Here is a 19,617-nt window from a genome sequence, read left to right as displayed (position 1 = left end):
GCATTCCTCTGCCCCTGTTGCTTACCACTGCAGCAGCCTCTCTTGTGCCGCTTTACATTCACCACTGCTTCTCTCTGCTGACTTCACCACTTGTGGCAGTCAATGGTGATGGGAGTTGGTGTCAAGGGTGAGGGGAGGCAGCTGCTGTAGTCGGTGAGAGAGCAGCCCTTGGCACAGAGCAGGGCGGTCTGGGGCAGCAACTGGCATTTTAGGTGCTGCAGAAGAAAAATTCAGCGGCAGAGACACAGGGCGAAGAAGGAGGATGCTGATCCAAGGCACAAACCTTAATTGTTATGCCTCTGATGTGGTGTGATTCCTAGCTTTCTAATGACTTTTATCATCTTCTGTTTAGGTATTCAGTCTCCTGATTCAGTCATGATGTATTAATGAGAAGACCTCTGATTAGTTTTCGCTCCGAATGTCTTAATCTGTGGTGTTAAAGAGAGAGTACAAGGAATGGAGCTGGCTCATAGCTTGCTACTTAATGAAGAAGTGTATAAGCAGCTTGGTGAATTTCAGAAAGCTGAGTTTGTTTTTGAGTGGTTACAGTTTTTGGAGAAACTCCTACCAGTGACTGACAGAGTAAGTATAATGCCTTTAAAAGAAATAACACTTTAAGGAACTCTTTTCCCATATCTTGCTTTTCCTTGGTTGTCTTTAAAAGCAGACAAAAGAATTCAGTGATAATACATACTGCTTTCTTCCTATTTAATCTTTTGCAATTTAGACTGGAAAAGTCTATTCACTGTACATATTATAACAAGGGTATTCAGAAAATTACCGCTACAACTCTAGGCTCTTGATCAGCAGTGTTCGATCCTGAGCTGGAGAACTCCTTAAAAAAAGGAGTTGGAGAAATAATCACAGAATGATTTTATCTTGTAACTGGTGCTTCTTTCCCTTTGTTTCCCCACATTCCTTACCGAATGATGGGAGAGCCAGTTCTTGGTAACTGGCTACTTGGTGCACTGTTGTCTCTACATACGAGGGTAGGGTATGATCACTTGTTGGATAGCTTATTTGCTGTGCTTGAGACAAGGCAAAGTTTAAGGATCCCTCATCAGACCTGCTGGGTACCTGAACAGTTTGTACAGGTCCCAAGTGTTGTGTTTGGCTTCAGAGTCGCATGGTGTATATTGTTCCACATTAATAGTATATTAATTCAGATATTAGTTATTTAGCTTTATGAAACTTTTAAAACTGTTTGGCAGTTTAATCACGTTTTTACAAGGAAAATTAAAAATAATGAGATCTCCTTAAACTTTCATAGTGTTGTCTTAGTAAGAAAAAAAATTTCATTACGTTCTCAAGTTTTTCATAACTCCTACTAATGTGTTTCTTTGGCTTTATTTCTAAATTGCTGTCTGTCTGTTCAAGTGCACTACTGTCTGTCTGTGCCAAAATGGTGATTGGCACACAACAAATAAGACAATAATCTTGTGTCAAAAATCTGTAGTATTTCTGATGCCCAGAGACAGGAATCGGCAACTTCCAGCTTGTGGAGCCTTTGGGTCTAATACCTAGAGTGATGGCTTTAGTATCATTTGGTCGAGGAGTGGGGATCTACTCATGCCACGCTGCAATTGGATGCTTCAACAGAAGGAGTTCTTCTGGTGCGGTGCCATAGTCGGGTGCCCAGGACTTCAACAGGGAAGAAGCTCTTTCTGTGCTATGCTGCAGTCAGGTTCCCAGGGCTTTGGTGGAGGGGAGTCCTCCATGTGCTGTGTAGCATTCAGGGCTCCAGCAGGGGAGCTCTGCTCATGTTATCCCATAGCCAGGTAGCAAGGAAAAACAGCAGAGGCAGCAGAGTCCTTATGGCTGCCCATTTTAGGCCTGGACTGGGTTGTTCCAACTCCTCTCTCCCCTGGATAACATCACTGAGCCCTGCCCTGGGAAAATATTCTTAACAGTGACAAAAGAGAAGTGCATTCTAGAAAATATGCAGGTTTTTTAGCTGTAATCACAGATGTAAAACTCTTAGCTTCCATAGATTTTTCAAAATTATTTTCCATTGGAAAGGCTGTGTGAAAATTTGACTCTTTATTTCAGGTATCCAGGTTGTAGCTGTATTGGCCTAGAGGCAAGAGGAATTGGAACTCATGGTAGAGATGATATCTTTTATTAGACCAAATAATTTTTTTTGGAAAAATCTAATTACTTGGAAGCTTTTTTGGGCACAAGCATCCTTCTTCAGACATAGGAGAAAAGTTTGTAAAGTTCTCCCAGGTAGAAAATGAAAGTTTGTTATTCTTAGGAGAGTTAAAGGTGTGGTAAAAGGCAGCAACAGGGCACAGTAGCCCCCCGGCTCTCTAGCCATCTAGCAGGCCTCCTAAGGCTAAAAAAAAAAGCCTACAAAGGATGGAGGACAGGATTAATCTCCAAGGAGGATTATTCTGCACTGGTCCGGTCTTACAGGGAGCAAACCAGGAAAGCCAAGGCTGCAACTAAACTCCAACTAGCTTCGAGCATCAAGGACAATAAAAATGTCCTTTTTCAGACATGTTCGGAGCCAGAGGAAAAGCAAGGGCAACATTGGACCCCTGCTGAACCAGATGGGGCAACTGACAACTGATGCCCAGGAAAAAGCCAACCTACTAAATGGGTACTTTGCATCAGTCTTTCATCAGTCCCATGGGACGCCCATGCCTGCTACGGGACAGGGAGGTCTGGGTGGGGGAGATCCCCTGCCCTCCATAAATGCTGACCTCGTGAAGGAACATCTTGAGAAGCTGGATACCTTCAAGTCAGCCAGCCCTGACAATCTACCCCTGGTACAGATCGTTAAAAACTCCTGGCACTCTGGTGTAGTGCCTGAAGACTGGAAGAAGACCAATGTGGTGCCTATCTTCAAGAAAGGGAGGAAAGTGGATCCAGCTAACTATAGGCCCATCAGCCTGACTTCTATCCCGGGGAAGATCTTAGAAAAGTTTATTTAAAGAGGCCATCCTTAATGGACTGGCCGACGCCAACATCCTAAGGGATAGCCAGCACAGGTTTGTTGTGGGTAGGTCTTGCTTGACCAATCTCATTTCCTTCTATGACCAGGTGACCTATCACCTGGACAAGGGAGAAGAGATTGATGTCATACATCTTGACTTTAAAAAAGCCTTCAATCTGGTATCCCATGATCACTTCTTGGCACAACTAGCCAACTGTGGCCTTGGGTCCACCATGATCCGCTGGCTGGGAAACTGGCTCCGTGGTCAGACCCAGATGGTTGTAATAGATGGCAGTCAGTCATCATGGTGTCCTGTGACCAGTGGGGTCCCCCAAGGCTCTGTCCTGGGACCCATCCTGTTCAACATCTTCATTAATGATGTGGACATTGGAGTCAGGAGTGGACTGGCCAAGTTTGCCGATGACACCAAACTTTGGGGCAAAGCATCCACGCCAGAAGAAAGGCGGGTGATCCAGGCTGACCTGGACAGGCTCAGCAAATGGGTGGACAACAACCTGATGGTGTTTAACACCGAAAAATGCAAGGTTCTCCACCTTGGGAAGAAAAACCTGCAGCATCCTTATAGGCTTGGCGGTGCTGCGCTGTCTAGCACTACGGAAGAAAGAGACTTGGGGGTCATCATTGACCACAAAATGAACATGAACCTGCAATGCGATGCTGCGGTTAGTAAAGCGACCAAAACAGTGGCTTGCATCCCTAGATGCTTCTCAAGCAAATCCCAGGATGTCATTCTCCCCTTGTACTCAGCCTTTGTGAAGCCGCAGCTGGAGTACTGCATCCAGTTTTGGGCTCCACAATTCAAAAAGGATGTGGAGAAGCTTGAGGGAGTCCAGTGAAGAGCCACGCGCATGATCAGAGGTCAGGAAAACAGACCTTACGATGACAGGCTGAGAGCCATGGGACTCTTTAGCCTGGAAAAGCGCAGGCTCAGGGGTGATCTGATGGCCACCTATAAGTTTATCAGGGGTGACCACCAGGATCTGGGGGAACGTCTGTTCACCAGAGCACCCCAAGGGATGACAAGGTCGAATGGTCATAAACTACTGCGAGACCATTTCAGGCTGGACATAAGGAAGAATTTCTTTACTGTCCAAGCCCCCAAGGTCTGGAGCAGTCTGCCATCGGAGGTGGCTCAAGCACCTACTCTGAACACCTTCAAGAGTAAATTGGATGCTTATCTTGCTGGGATTCTATGACCCCAGCTGAGTTCCTGCCCTTTGGGCGGGGGGCTGGACTCGATGATCTTCCGAGGTCCCTTCCAGCCCTAATGCCTATGAAAACTATAAAATCTGTTTGGCACAGTTCATTTGATGCAGGTTAGGCTCAGAGAAAAGTTGGAATGGTCTGTTTACCTTGAAGTTGTTTGGTGGGAAGCAGGATGTAGTCACAGTTCCTTCTGGTTATGTTTCATATTTCACAGAAGAGTAAGAAGATAGAATGCTCTTGTGTGGTAACGTATCTCTGGGCTCTGTGGTGATGCAAATTACTTTGTTCAAAGTCAGGAGCAAGGTTTCAGGTGGTAAAAATCGGCTAAAATTTGATATCTTCCATAATAGGTGATGTAAAGGAGAGAGTACGGGGGGAGAAATGTTCCCCCCCCCCCCCCGAGATTGACCCTTGCCGGCTGGGGATTGTGGGCACCAAGAGAAGTGCTGGCTCGTGGCCCCCCCCTCCTCCCCCCCAAGATTGGCACCAGCCAGGGAGTGGGGGTGCCAAGGGCGGCACTTCTGAGATCAGTGATCAGTTGTTGCCCCCTCCCGACCCCCAGCCAGCTGCTGGTACTCCCCCAGACTCAGGAGGCACCAGTCACCTGTGTTTTCCATCTTTTTACTCTTCTGTGAAATATGAAACATCAAAACCAGAAGGAAACTATATCCTGCTTGCTAGCAAACAACTTTGAGGTAAGCGGTCTGTTCCAGCTTTTGTCTGAGTCTAACCTGCCTAAATTGAACTGAGCCAAAGAGGAGAACTTACCACACCTTTAACTCTTCTCTGAAATATGAACTTTCATATCTACCTGCTAGAACTTTAGAATCTTTTCTCCTAAGCCTGAAGAATGGTGCGTGTACCTAAAAGCTTGCAATTAAAGAGAGATTTTTTTCAAAAGTCTAGTTGGCCTAATAAAAGATATCACCTCTACCATGAGTTCTGACTCTTTATTTGACAATATGAAAGTAGTTGTAGCAGGGACTAAGCTAAATATAGTTGTGCTGAAGTTTAACTGGTTGCTAACTTTACTTCCAGGCTGATATACGAGAAAAACAGAAGAAACTGGTTGAACAGCTGACATCTTTGTTGAATAGGTCACCAGGGCCTCCTACCAGAAGGCTCATTGCCAAGAACTTTGCTCTACTTTACAGCACTGGAGATGCTTTTTCTGTTTACCAGACAATTGACAAATGCAATGAACTCATTCGGAGCAAAGATGATTCACCAAGTTATCTGCCCACAAAACTGTAAGTAAAAAAAAAAAAAAATTCGGAATACACTAAATAGTAGTAATACTTTGTATATCATATCTTGCAAACCTGTAAAGGCCAAGTACTGAAAATAAGAACAAAGATGAACAAATTTGGAAACTAAGCAGATTTTTGTGTCTGTTGTTGTTGCTTGAGTTTAAGGGAAAATGATGAGTGAAAGGAATGATGAGCTTAGTTATATTCTAACTTTGGATATACCATATCTACATAATTTCGGTCTTTATTTCCAGTTTTTGAGTAAGAAGCTCATCTACAGCTTATAAACACAGCAGGCTACTGTTTCACAGTAGAAATAGACTGGGAAGGCTTAGCCCGTGGCTACGTAATCCTAGGTGTCCCAAGACAGGGAACCAGATGCAAAAGGCTGGGCAGAACTGTCTGAATCAGTGGTTTTTAATTTTTTTAGACTTGAAGCACCCTTCATTAGACTGTAGCTTCCCTCAAAAAATCCCAATTTTTAGTTTTCACTCTTTTTTTACTATAGCAAAATTAGTAGAAAAATTCTTTGGTGCAAAGAACTTCGACCACAGCAGGTCAAAATGTTAAAACATTATCAATTCTTTATATGAAATCTTTGGGTTTATCTGATTAATCATATTTGCACATCTAACAGTGATGACATTGTATGGCACCCTTGAAAGGATCTTGAGGCACCCTAGGGTGCAGCAATCAGAGGCAACCTGAGCAGGGTGTGGGGCCCAGGACAAATTGGTCTGTGCGGGGCCCCGTCCCTGGACACAAGGAAGCCAGCAGCGGATTTGGTGGGGGATGGAGGGTGCCAAGCGGCCAGGCCTAAAGCTGGTGGCAGCGCAGAGTTGTTGTGCCACCCAAAGTGTGGGGCCTGGGGCAGTCACCCCGATTAATCTTGAACTAAGTTATCATGAGTTGACCTGAGCTTTAATTGCATGGAAAGATGAGCAAAACCAGGTCTGTGATGTAAGGTTCATCTCTGAATTGAACTACTAGTTTAACTATCAAGACCAGCTGAATTAACAAGATTAAGGGCATGAATGTGGAGAAGGCCTATAATGTCTTTAAATCAAAAACTGTCAGATACCTGTGCCCTAGCAAAGGGAAAAATGTTTTAAGAAGGGGATTCAGATCTACCTGGCTAGACTAATAGGAATAAACTTATAAGATATAGAAGGGAAAATCAGCAAAGAAAGCTTAGATGTCAGGAAGTGTAGGGATAACATGAGAATTGCTAAAAGTCAAGCTGACTCAAACCTTATAAAAGAAATCAGAAAAAATACCAAAACGTTTCTTCAGCTTTGTAAATAAACAAAGAACAAAGAAAGGAGAAGTAGGGTTGTTACTGTGCATGCAGGGAGACTGGTAGATGTGGTATACCTTGGTTTTAACAAGTGTTTTGATATGGTCTCCCACAACCTCCTCACAGGCATGCTAAGGAAGTATGGACTGTTAGGTGAACAGAAAACAGGCTTCAGCACTGGGCTCAGAGAGTAGTAATAAATGTCTTGATGTCTTGTTGGCAGCCGGTATCAAGTGGAGTGCCCCAGGGGTCAATCCTGGGGCCAGTTTTGTTCAATGTCTTCATCAATGACCTGGAAGATGGCATAGAGCGCACCCTAAGCAAGTTTGCAGATGACACCAAGCTGGGGGCAGTAGTGGATGAGCTGGACGGTAGGACTAGGATTCAGAATGACCTGGACAAACTGGCAGGTTGGGCCATAAGGAATCACATGAGCATCAACAAGGACAAATGCAAAGTCCTGCACTTAGGATGGAACAATCCCCTGCACTAGTACAGGCTGGGGGCTGACTGGCTGAGCAGCAACTCTGCAGAAAAGGACTTGGGGATTACAGTAGACAGTAAGCTGAATATGAGCCAATAGTGTGCCCTTGTTGCAAAGAAAGCTAATGGCATACTGGGCTGCATTGTTTGGAGTGTTGCTAGCAGGTCGAGGGAAGTGATTATTCCCCTCTATTCAGCATTGGTGAGGCCACATCTGGATTACTGTGTCCAGTTTTGCATCCCCCACTACAGAAAGGATGTGGACAAATTGGAGAGAGTCCAGTGGAGGGCAACAAAAATGGTGAGGGGGTTGGGGGACAGGCATGATGAGGAAAGACTGAGGAAACTGGGCTTATTTAGTTTAGAGAAGAGAAGACTGTAGAAGGATTTAATAGCACCTTCAACTACCTGAAGCGGGGTTCGAATGAGGATGGAGGTAGACTGTTCTCAGTGGTGGCAGATGGCAGAACAAGAACCAATGGTCTCAAGTTGCAGCAAGGGACGTTTAGGTTAGATGTTAGGAAGAATTTTCTCACTATTTGGGTAGTAAAACACTGTAACAGGTTACCTGGAGACGTTGTGGAAACTCCATCCTTGGAGGTTTTTAAAACCTGGATAGATAAAGCTTTAGCTGGGATTATCTAGTTGGGGATGTCCTCCTTTGAGCAAGAGTTGGACTAGATGACCTCCTGAGGTCCCTTCTAACCCTGACTTTCTATGATTCTGTGATTTAATTGCAGAGATGATAGAGTAGAGACCAAGGTAGAATGGTTTGAAATGCAAAGGACAAAGTTGTGCAGTGGGCCACCAATAAAAAAATATATATATTTTAAGGAGGAAGTCATCCATAGGAAATAAGTGAATGGCTAGGCCTGGGTGAATAGCCTAGGTATACAACTGAATTGACAATTCCAAGCAGCCATGAAGATTGTTCATGTGATCCTGGAATGTATCAGTTAAGGCACGGGTAGGCAACATTTTACTCACTGCAGGCCACTCCTTGCAATGCAGCTACTGCTGCAGGCTGCTCATCCCCTGCTACACCTGAGTTGTTCCTGTTCTGTGTAATAGGGCTGGTCTCTTGCCCTCCTCCCACCACTTGCCTCCTCTAAATCGTCTCTTAATATGTCTTTCAAAGTGGCTAAGTCAGTGGCCAGAAGCTGCATTGTGAAGTCAGAGAGCAGCCAGCTCTCTGCTTGGAATTGGAAGAGAGGGCTCTACAGCAGCCAGCACCTGGAGGATTAGCTGCCAATTAGTAAAATTCAGAATCTGGGTGAGATCTCACGGCTAGGCTGCAACAGGGTTACAATGCACCCCTGATAAAAAAACAGATCACATGCAGGCCAGTTCTAATCTCTTTGCAGGTGGGATCTGGCCCATAGGCTGTAAGTTGCCAACTCCTGAATTTTAAGGCACAGGTGCCAGTTTTGCCTGGGGCCCCAGCCATGTCCTTTGAGATCCAGGGACCCTGCATTCTGTGGCAGGTCATGCCTTCCAACTCCCAGTATCCCAATGGGCTATCGACAGGCCAGACAGAATGGTTCCAGCTTGTGGGCCGTATGTTTGACACCTTGAGTTATGGTGTTTCCAGTACTAATATGGGAATAGAAATGTAAATGTGCAAAGCACTCTTAATACCACATCTAGAGTACTGTTCTGGCCATCCACAATTCATTTAAACGGGCACAGGTACAGAGAAGGGGTACTCTACTCAGGAAATGGAGAGCCTTTTACATGAAAGGAGACTAGAAGAGTGGTTTCTTTGACCTAGGAAAAGGATGGCTTAGAGAGAATGTGATTGCTATTTATAAATACAGAGGGGATGATCACTCAAGAGAAAAAAATAAGTTAGCAGCAAAGTTAGGACAAGAACAAATATACTGATCTTGAATACATTTTGGTTGGAAATTAGAAGAAGGTGTTCAAACCACTAGAGCAGTTATGTTTTGGAACAGCCTTTCAAACAGAATAGTAAAAGTAGAAATTTAAGTACATTTAAGATGGGATAATCAATTTATGAAAAGGATTAGTACCTGCTGTCACCTGGATTTGAAGATCCAGGAGGTTCCTTCCAATCCTGATTTCAAGCATAAAAGTAATATTAAGTGTCTGTTGTTGTTATAAAAGTTTATTTTGTAAGTATTTTGCACCTTCCTCTGAAGCCCTTGGAACTGGATATTCTTAGAGACAGCATATTGGGATAGATGTCATTTTGGTATTGTTTGTTGCAGTGCTCAAATCAAAGGTCTGCTTATTAGATTATACATCAGGAGGTATCTTTTAGCTGCAAACAAAAATCATTTTCTCCTGTGATAAAGCTGATTTCCAAAGTGGAACAGCAGCTGACTTCATGTATTACCTCAGTTATTAGTGATGTCATTTACAGCTGGAGGGGAAACAGTATCCTGAAACAGATTTTGGCAAGAGAGTAAAGAGAAATACTTCCCATTACCGCATAATCTTCTCAACTGTGTTTGTCTGATGTTCAGCTTTACTGGTTATATGGTTAAATAGAGCTTCTTTGTTCCTCAGGGTCCATAGTTACCAGGCAATTGGTATATTCCCATATATTGCGACTACTATTGGGCTTTTAAGCTATATAGGGATTGGGCTTTCTGAGCATCTAAGCCTAAAGTTAATTTGCTTTAAAGCTTTAGGCAGGCTTTAGCTTCAAGTAAATAGAAAAGGGAAGGGAGTTTTTTGGAGAAAGCTGTATCTTGGTTCTTAATAAAGTGGTTGTATTGTCTCTCTTTTGTACCTGTATCTATCACAAGCTACTTCTAGTAAGATGTTAATTCAGTAGGGACTTCATTAAATAAATGTCTCTAAGTATATAATATTATTCTTCCCTATTTAAATATGCCTGGATGACTGATTTGAGAGGAGAAGCGGTTTGAAGCTAGTATTTGCAGGGGAGTTGAAGGTCATTCAGTGTCCACTTCCAACTGAATTTCAGTGAAATTAGGGTGCTGTTGCCACATCAGATCAGATCATCAGGTCATTTAGCTCAGTTTTAGTTCACTGACTTCAAACTGCAAAATATATTTAAAACCTTTGTCTAAGGTGTGTGGCTCTTAAAGTTCTTCATGCTAAAGAAGTTTGGCAATGTTGTACTTTTCAACTAAATGTCCTAAGTGCTCTTAGCGCTGTTGCACTATAATATTAAGTACATAGGGTCTTGAAATATAAGTTTTGGGGAGAAGCTTGAAAGAAACTTGCTAAAACACTTTGAAACTGAGGGGTCGTTATGGTAAGGGCTGAAGGAGACACAGAGTAAGGTGGCAATACTTAGAAAGCATTCTGTTGTCTGAGCCCCGTTATATTCATTGCATTTTCTGTATTTAAAGGCTTCTTTGGAAAGTTCCAAATGTCATTACTTCCTTGATGGAAGGCAGGGGTAGTTCTTGCGCCCTGTGCTGATTTGGGGTTTTTTTGTTTGTTTTTTGTTTGTTTTCTTGTTTTTTTTAGAGCACAAAGATGCATAGAAATATCTACTTTGTTTATTAGACAGTATATTCCAGTGAAGAATTCTGCAAAGTGCCATAATTGAGTACACAGTAAATAGCCTGAAAGATCTTACTAATTCTGAAGGGCCCTTTCATTTAACCCTTGTATATAACTGGTGATAAAATAAGGGTGCAGAAACCTAGTTTTTAAGAATTTTTGTGAATCCTCTGCTCTAAAATTAAAATTTTCAAGACATACATTTTCTTCCCAAACTTATGGCTTATTAGAAAAAGTTCTTCTTTCAAATAAGCAAGAAAATATTACCATTTATAATTTTATATCCAGCAAAAAACATGAGCACGATTAAAATCTAAATGGTCATTCTTAAAGCTTCTATAATGAATTGGTTAAGATCAATACTGAAAAAGTAATCTTGGAGCAAAATGGGATCTGTTTGATGTGAGCGGTTTTGTTTTTTCCCTTTACCATAGTTTTGTCATCACTAAAGACGTGTTTGTTAATTCAAATTCAGATGAGTTGTTTTGGTTGAGAATTTTAACTCCTGTTTTGCCATGATGCATTTCCCATCTTAAATGGAGTATTATGTAAATCAGGAGTACTAAACTCCTCTACCTCCACAGACAGATGAGGGGCATAGGATTTGGGGGCTGTATTGGGTCCAAAGACTGGTCCTGTGTACCAAAACCAGCACATGTCTTGGACTGGCCCCATATACTGTGCACAGCACGTGCTGGGGTCAGACCCCTTTGCTGCATGCAGTATGTGCTGGAAAACTCCACACGCTGCATACAGGGCCAGTCAGAGATCCACAGGCAGCACTGCAAGTGGGATGATAGGACTCCACAGGCTGGATCCATCCCATGGGCCAGATCTTTAACCCTGATGGTGTAAATTTAATATTGGTATCTTGGAGAGTATAGTATGGTATATTGCTACATATTAAATAGGACTGGTTGAATAGCACGATAAATACATAAAAAATTTTATTTTTGCTGTAGAGCTGTTTAAATATCCCATTGCATGTATAATTTATTTTAAGAATTAATGTACACTTTATTGAAGACTGTTTTCAATGCCCTTGGCCTACTCTAAGACTGAGCATTTAATGATTTTTGCTTTTGTTAACTGGAATTTTTATAAGTATACATATACAAAGCCTACTTATTGGTTAGTTCATTTTAGGCTGATACAACTTTGGAATACTCACATGGGAAGAGGGAAGTAGGCTTGGGTCCATTGGTGACGCATAGGGGGTATGCTGCCCTGAGGGTGGCAGCACACCCCCTTGCAAAAAGGCACCAGTCTCCCCCTATCACCAACACTGCCAGCATCTGTGGGCAGTCCACAATCACCGCTGCCGGTGCTGCCAGCGGCATCCGCGTGTTGTCACCGATGACTGGTCAGCATTCACCCCCACACCAACAGTGCTGTCACCGCCTGCAGCAGCTCACCATGCCCCCCTAGCCTCTGGGGGTATTCAGCATTCATGCTTGGGTCCATAGGCTCATTCATTTCTAGCTCTTCAGTCACTGAGTATTGGGATATTCTGTTTCTTGAAGTCAAAATGGTATTTAATACTTAGGTGTAAGTATATACATGCTTTCAAAGCTGCTGTTTTGTTGTTTTTGTTTCAGTAGTTTACTTAACGTTTCTGTCATGTACCTTGAATTATAACAACCATTTGGTGTTCAGTTTGTTTAATTTTTTAACTTTTACATTTAACTTTTTTTCTTAATTGGAATATATGAGGTGATTGCTTTGGTTCTTAATTTTTCATCTGTTGTTGCATTCATCTTCACATACTTGGATTTGCTTTGTTTTAGTGCTGCAGTGGTATGCTTGGGCTATTTATACAAAAAGTTGGGTAGAATCTTGGGAAACAGCTTTACAGACACCATAGGAAATGTGCTGAAGGCAATGAAGAATGCAGAGGTAAGGAGCCCTTAGTTTTAAAATATGGTTAAGAAAATAACAGGTGACTTTTTCAGTAGCTTGAAGAACAATAAACAAGGTGAGTGGAATAGTACAAACGTATGGTGAGACTTTTGTAAGTTATATTCTACAGATGCATCCTTTGCATATCCAAAAGAATTGTTGAGAATTTTAACAGTAAAAATATCGATATAGGTGGTTGAATTGCAGTAATTTTTAGTTGTCCTTCATGATTGATCTTGATGAAATAGAATAATCTAGTACTCAGGTGTACACTTCATTCTAAAGCTTACGTCATAAATTATTGAGTCTTAAAATATCTGTTGTTTTCACTACCACTTAGAAGAGCATTACTTTCATTTTGTTTACAGAGTTGTAGAGCAAATCCTGTGCTTTCATTCACTGTAGCATGAATAGATATCCAACAATAGAAAAGTACCAAATAATTAAAACCAAATTTAGATTACAAACTTGTTTAAATAATTTTTCATCAGTTGCTTTTGAGGGGGCACCCAGTACTGTAAAATGTTGACCTTTTTTCCTTTTCATTTATCAGTCTCAAGGTCGTTATGAGATCATGCTTAGTTTGGAAAATATATTGAATGGTTTAGGAGCTGCTGCTATCCCATGTCATAGAGATATTTACAAGGCTGCCCGCTCATGTTTAACGGATCGATCTATGGCAGTCCGTTGTGCTGCTGCAAAGGTAAAGTGGTCTATTAACTGTTTTTAGTACTTAGTCTTCCTAAATACAACTATATCTATTTAGATGGATAATAAGGAAAAATCAATTTTACACCTTTGAAATACGTGAATATGGCAGCTTTTGAAGTGCTTAATCTTTAACTGAAGAAATGCATGTCTATTCTAAAACATCCCCACAAATTAATGTGTGCAGAAAACCTGTGGAATATTTTATTAACATTGCCTTTTGCATTTTGAGTATTTTAAGTTATGGGATCATGAGAGATGCTATGACATATTTGGAAGCAGTATATCTCTAGCAGACTTCACACAGAGAAGTAAATAAGTTTTGATTTCTTGTGTTATGTGCTCAACAGCAAACATTCAGATCCTTCAGATATAAAATTAAATGATAACTTCTAGCTCTAATTTTGCCAGATAAAATTTGTATCTGGCAATACTATTGCATATTATCAAAATGGCTAGAACAAATCTTTTTTCTTTTTTTTTTGCCTAGTGCCTTCTTGAACTTCAGAATGAGGCAGTTTTTATGTGGAGCACAGACCTGGATAGTGTTGCAACCCTATGCTTTAAATCCTTTGAAGGTTCCAATTATGATGTGCGAATAGCAGTCTCAAAACTTTTAGGCACAGTGCTGGCTACAGCTGTAACATCTAAACAGGCAACAGGTAAAGTGTATATTTTTGCTTTCCAGTAAGAAGTTATCAAGTGTGTTTTTTGTTTGGATAATTGTATATAGGGCATAAATAAAGGTTTATAAGCACTGACAGACACCAGGCTTATTCAAGCTATTTAGGATTTACTGTTGCTACTTTTTATAGCATGCTTCTTATGTAGACCTATGATTTTAGTGTTTATCCATTTATGCATTCAAAAACAAGTTTCAAAACAGTTTGCCTGAAATGCTTTTTAACTCTATAGGAATATCTACCCCTTGGGAGATAAGGAACTCAGTGGTGATATATGGCTCTATAAATATAAAAAAACAAAGATTGGTGGGGAAGTGTGGCCTCAGTCTTATAGATTATCAACTCAAATGTCTATCATTTGGTCTTACTGGCAGTTAGGAGAGGCTTCAGGAACTTATTTAGTCTGGAGATGAGAAGGCTAAGGAGGGATTTAATTCCAGCCTTCAACTACCTGAAGGGTGGTTCCAAAGAGGATGGCAGTAAACTGTTCTCACTGGTGGCAGATGACAGAACAAGATGCAATGGTCTCAAGCTGCAGCAGGGTAAGGTTTAGGTTAGATATTAGGAAAAATGTTGTCACTAGGAGGGCAGTAAAGCATTGGAGCAGGTTACGCAGAGAGGCTGTGGAATTTCCAGGCGCCTCTACAGGAGCAGTGGGGCTGCTCTGATGCGCTGTAATTACAGCGCATCAGAAGAGACTCGAGTAAGTGAGTCTGCTGGAGCATGGTAATTACCATATACCAGCATCTCCATGCTTAAAAATGGCAACAGGAGTGTTTAATCTAAAGCTCATTGGACGAGCTTTAGATAAAGCACTCCTGTCACCATTTTTAAGCATGGGGATGTTGATACATGAAACACTCCAGGTACTTTAATTAGAGCGGCTCTGCCGCCCTCCCCCCACACTTCTGGAGCATGTTTTTTAAGGTTTTTAAGACTCGGCTTTCCAAAGTCTTGGATAGGATGATGTAGTTTGGGATGGTCCCAATTTGAGCACGGGCTTAGACTAGATGACCTCCTCAAGTCCCTTCCAACACTAATTCTCTATGATATACAAGTTACACTGATATCAGTAACCTGTCAACAACAGCGCATTCAACTTCTCTTCCTTCTTGAGCAATACAAATTGTGGAGAATAGGCTGTTCACCATTGACATCTGATCAGTTTTTTCCAAAGGTTTCCCAGTGGTTACCTAGAGTGTTGTACTGGATTTATTGCTTTCCTAACTAACTGTGTCACCTGAAATTACAGAGAGTCCTGATAGTGTTGGCACCAGTATTAAATGTTAATCACAGAGAGCCTTAATATTTTTATATGAAGAAGCTCTTTTTTCTGGGGAATAAATAGCTAAGGAAATTGTTTCATAGGCATATTATTTCCCCGGTCTTTCAGGTTTACCAGTCAGATGTGCTATACAACAGTTACATGCGCACTTATTTTCCTTGACTTATTTTAGAAGTTAATGTTAGTGTGTAGGAATGGAACTGGTCCATCTAAACGAGGCTTGTCCAACATGTGGCCCACCAAGCCACTTTTTGAGGCCCAAGGTGCTGCAACGGGAAACGAAAGTAAACACTGTTTATTTTCGTTCCTATCCCTTGTCCTTCCCCCAGCCCCTCAGCAGCTTCCTAATGGCTGCTGAAGGGCTGGGGAAGGAACAAGGTTCCCACACGCACCGCATCAGCTTGATGTTGCTGACATGGTGTAGCTCATCCCCTCCCCCGTCATTTCATGGTGTCCCTTCCTAGCCTGCCCCTCCCTCATTTGCATGCCAGCCCTGCCCTGGGCCGGTCCCTGCTGGCCACATGGGCTGGAGCAGGTCGTGGTGGGGTGGGCAGGCAGGGATGGGTGCTGGCTCAGAGGGATGCTGCGTCTGAGCCTGTGGGAGATGCTGCTGCTGCTGCTGCTGCTGCTGCTGCTGCTGCTGCTGCCGCTGCTGTGGCTGTCAGAGAAGCTGGCACTGCTCCCGCCTCCCCAAATTCCCCCATGCCCGCAGACATTGTGCTGAGGGTGGTAAGTTGTGGGCCCCCGGGAGGGAGCCCTGCTGATGGGCTTAGATTGCCCCGGGGGAGAGGGAGCAGCTGGGTGTCCCTGCACATTCCACACCACTCTGTAGGGTCCCGGCATGGTCCCCTGGCTGCTGAGTCCAGGCGTGCAGGTATGGGAGCATCCTCAAGGCTGCCCAGGTGGCAGGGAGGACACAGGATCAGGCAGTGCCCCTTGACCCGTGCACCCCCAGGCTGCGCCTGGACTGGACAGGCCATGCGAGCACCCGCTCCTGCCAGCCCACTGGGTAATAAAAAAGTTCATGATCCAGCCCCCCATTCAAAAAAGTTGGACACCTCTGATCTAAACTAACATCATTATTATTATTATTATTATTATTATTATTATTATTATTATTATTAATAATAATAATAATAAACTCCTGAATGATATAATTTTGTTGATGGTGCTACTGCCCAAACTCTTAAATAATGTGAAATTATAACAGAGAATTAAAATTTAACTAAAGGTTTAGAGAACTTTTGAATACAGCTGGTATTAACAGAACCTGAATGAGCTTATATTAGGTAGTATGTATTTGTTTCAGTTAAGTATGACATATGTAATGATCACTGAATCAACAACTAGCTAACTTGGGAGGAAGATTCATTACCTTTGTTCTGTATCCCAGACTGCACCATTTTCAAAACAGAGTACTGAGCCATTTAAATAAAATTTCAATACAGGAGGTTTGCCACAGTTAAACTTCATTACCCATGTATTCCAACAAATCCACCTCAAACTTCTTCCAAGCTTTTACAAAAGGAAGATCTAAAAGAAAAAAATATATAGGTAAACACTAAAAACAATTTTGGTACAAGAGAACTGGAGAAGTGTCAGTATGACTCCCATATTTTAAAAGCTTTAGAAGGGACCCAGGGAACTACAGGCTGGTGAATCTAACTTCTGTTCCTAGAAAACTAGTAGAAACAATAAAAATTAATAACAAAAATTGTTCGGTATATGGATGTACAGGAGTTGCTGGAGAGGATTCAGCATAGTTTTGTCAAAGGGAAATCATGCCTTACCAACCTACTAGAGTTATTTGTGGATGTCAATAAGCAGATGGAACAAGGGTGCTCCAGTTGCCATTGTATATCTGGGCATCCAAAAAGCCTTTGACAAAGTCCCCCATCAGAGGCTATCATGGGATTCCAGGAAAAGTCCATTCATGGATAAGAAATTATCTGAAAGATGGAAAACAGAGTTGGCTCAGTCTTTGAGAGCGAAAGAAGTAAATGGTGGAGTCCCCCAGGGATCTGTGTAGAGACCAGTGCTGTTTAACATATTTCTAAATAATCTGGGAAAGGTTCGTGAGCAGCAAAGTGGCCAAATTTGCAGATGGCACAATATTATTCGAAGTGGTAAAGACTAAGGCAAACTGTGAGGAACTGCATAAGGATCTTTTGAGTTAATGGACAACTAAATGAAATGCAGAGCAGTGTAAAGTGAAGCGAATGGGCAAAAATAACCTGGATTATACCTGTATTATGATGAGCTTTAGACTAGCTGTTACCACAGAGCAGAAAGATCTGGGAGTCTTTGTGGATTGTTGGCTAAAAACTGCTCAGTTCTCAGCAGCTGTCAAAAAACCCCCAAAATGTTAGGAAATTGTAAACAAAAGAAAAAGGTATTGCTATGCCCATTTATAAATCCATGATGTTTCTACTGCTTAAATACTGTGCCCAGTGTTTGTCCCCACAAAAGGATATAGAAGAAGAAAAGAAGGTACAGAAAAGAGTAACAAGGATGATTAGTGGTATGACGAGGCTTCCATGTGAGGAGAGAGTAGAGAGGTTAGGCCTGTTCAGTTTAGAAAAGAGATGCTTCAAGGGAGACATCATAAAGGTTTACAAAATACTGAATGATGAAAAGTAATTAAATAGGAACCTATTTATTCTCTCCTGCTCAATAAATGGCTATGGAGCCAGGGACCTAAATCCGCAGCCCCCTGCTGCCGACAGAAGGCAGTGGCTGCTGCAATGGAGCAGAGCACAGAGCCAGATTCCCCCCCCCCACCTGCTACCTGCCTGCTGTGGGCTTGGGTGGGGGATGGGTGGCTCCCTGCAGCTGCACACACTTCTAGGGAGCAGGGGGGACCCATGCACAGGGTGGGGGTGGAGTGGATGCATTCTGTGGGCTTGGGCACCCATCTTGCTGCTCTCTGGGAGTGACCTGGTTGCTACAGGGCAGACCGCAGCCATGTAGGAAGGCTGCTTGCAGCTGTGAGCTCTGCACTGCCATCTGACTCATCTCTTGCATGCATGGCAGCAGTGAGGGGCACAACCCTGCGCCACCAGCTGTGCTGCCCCCATGCATGTACAGGTGCGTTGCCAGAGCAGTGCAGAGCTCGCAGTGGCAAGCAGCTTTCCTGCATGGCTGCACTCTGCCCTGCATCACCAAGTCGCACCTGCCAGGCTGCGTAGTAAGCCTGTGCGAGTAGGCAGCTATTCGATCTGGCTTCAGATCTGGCTGCTTCAGATGCCAGGGATCTGATCCAGAGCTCCAGTCCAGGTTCCTGCTTTGATCCAGCTGAAGCGACTCTGAAGCTTCCGAGCCACCTCGGAGATCCAGCCATAGGCTATAATGGGGAACCAATGAAATAGCTATAACTGTTGTTTTTTGTCTGATTTGGATGAAACTTGCAGGGATCGTAGTCTCTGCTGAGAGCATGAAGCCTGCCAAGTTTCAAGAAGATTGGTGCAGGGGTTCAGGGGGTAATGTACCCCAAATCCTTGAAAGCAAAACTCAGGTCACATGTATGTGTTCCACCACAGTGCTACCACCCCTGCAAATTTCATCCAAATCAGACAAAAAACAACCAAGTTGTAGATAGTTTCATAGTAGCTAGAGTCGGAAGGGACCTAGGTAGATCATCTAGTCCGACCCCCTGCCTTAGCAGGAAAGAGCACCGGGGTCAGATGACCCCGGCAAGGTGCTCATCTAACTTCCTTTTAAAAATCCCCAGGCTAGGAGCCTGCACCACTTCCCCTGGAAGCTGGTTCCAGGCCCTAGCCGCCCTGACTGTGAAGTAGCGCCTCCTAATATCTAATCTAAACTTACCCTCCGCCAGTTTGTGACCGTTATTCCTGGTCACTCCTGGCAGCGCACGGGGGAACAGGGACTCCCCCAATACCTGCTGATCCCCCCTGACCAGTTTGTAGCAGGCCACAAGGTCCCCCCTTAACCTTCTCTTGTGGAGGCTAAACAGGTTCAGGTCCCGTAGCCTCTCCTCATAAGGCCTGCCCTGCTGACCCCTGATCATACGAGTGGCCCTCCTCTGAACTCTTTCCATATTGTCCACGTCCCTCTTGAAGTGTGGCGCCCAGAACTGGACGCAGTACTCCAGCTGCGGCCTGACCAGTGCCGCATAGAGGGGGAGGATCACCTCCCTGGACCTGCTCGAGATGCATCTGTGGATGCATGACAGGGTACGGTTGGCCTTCTTGACTGCCTCCCCACACTGCCGGCCCATGTTCATCGTGGAGTCAATGACGACTCCAAGATCCTTTTCCGTCTCCGTGCTGGCAAGAGGGGAGTTCCCCAACCTGTAAGTGTGGTGCCGGTTCTTCCTCCCCATG

General features: G+C 43.3%; 1 protein-coding gene across 4 annotated transcripts in view; it reads left to right on the top strand.

The window, feature by feature from the left end:
• Positions 1-19,617, top strand: part of HEATR5A (HEAT repeat containing 5A) — a 132,538-nt gene that overhangs the window by 7,600 nt on the left and 105,321 nt on the right. For all 4 annotated transcript variants that reach the window (XM_090033561.1, XM_090033559.1, XM_090033560.1 and 1 more), the window contains 5 exons: positions 353-582; positions 5,204-5,415; positions 12,487-12,595; positions 13,152-13,301; positions 13,797-13,968. In XM_090033561.1, coding sequence (XP_089889687.1) covers positions 457-582; positions 5,204-5,415; positions 12,487-12,595; positions 13,152-13,301; positions 13,797-13,968 — 769 coding nt within the window. In that variant the 5' untranslated portion in view covers positions 353-456. The remainder of the gene's footprint in view (positions 1-352; positions 583-5,203; positions 5,416-12,486; positions 12,596-13,151; positions 13,302-13,796; positions 13,969-19,617) is intronic.

Source organism: Crocodylus siamensis, chromosome 2, assembly GCF_052110815.1.
Source record: "Crocodylus siamensis isolate JL-2025a chromosome 2, ASM5211081v1, whole genome shotgun sequence".
NCBI classification, from domain to species: domain Eukaryota; kingdom Metazoa; phylum Chordata; order Crocodylia; family Crocodylidae; genus Crocodylus; species Crocodylus siamensis.
This window is presented reverse-complemented; position numbering and strand designations above follow the sequence as displayed.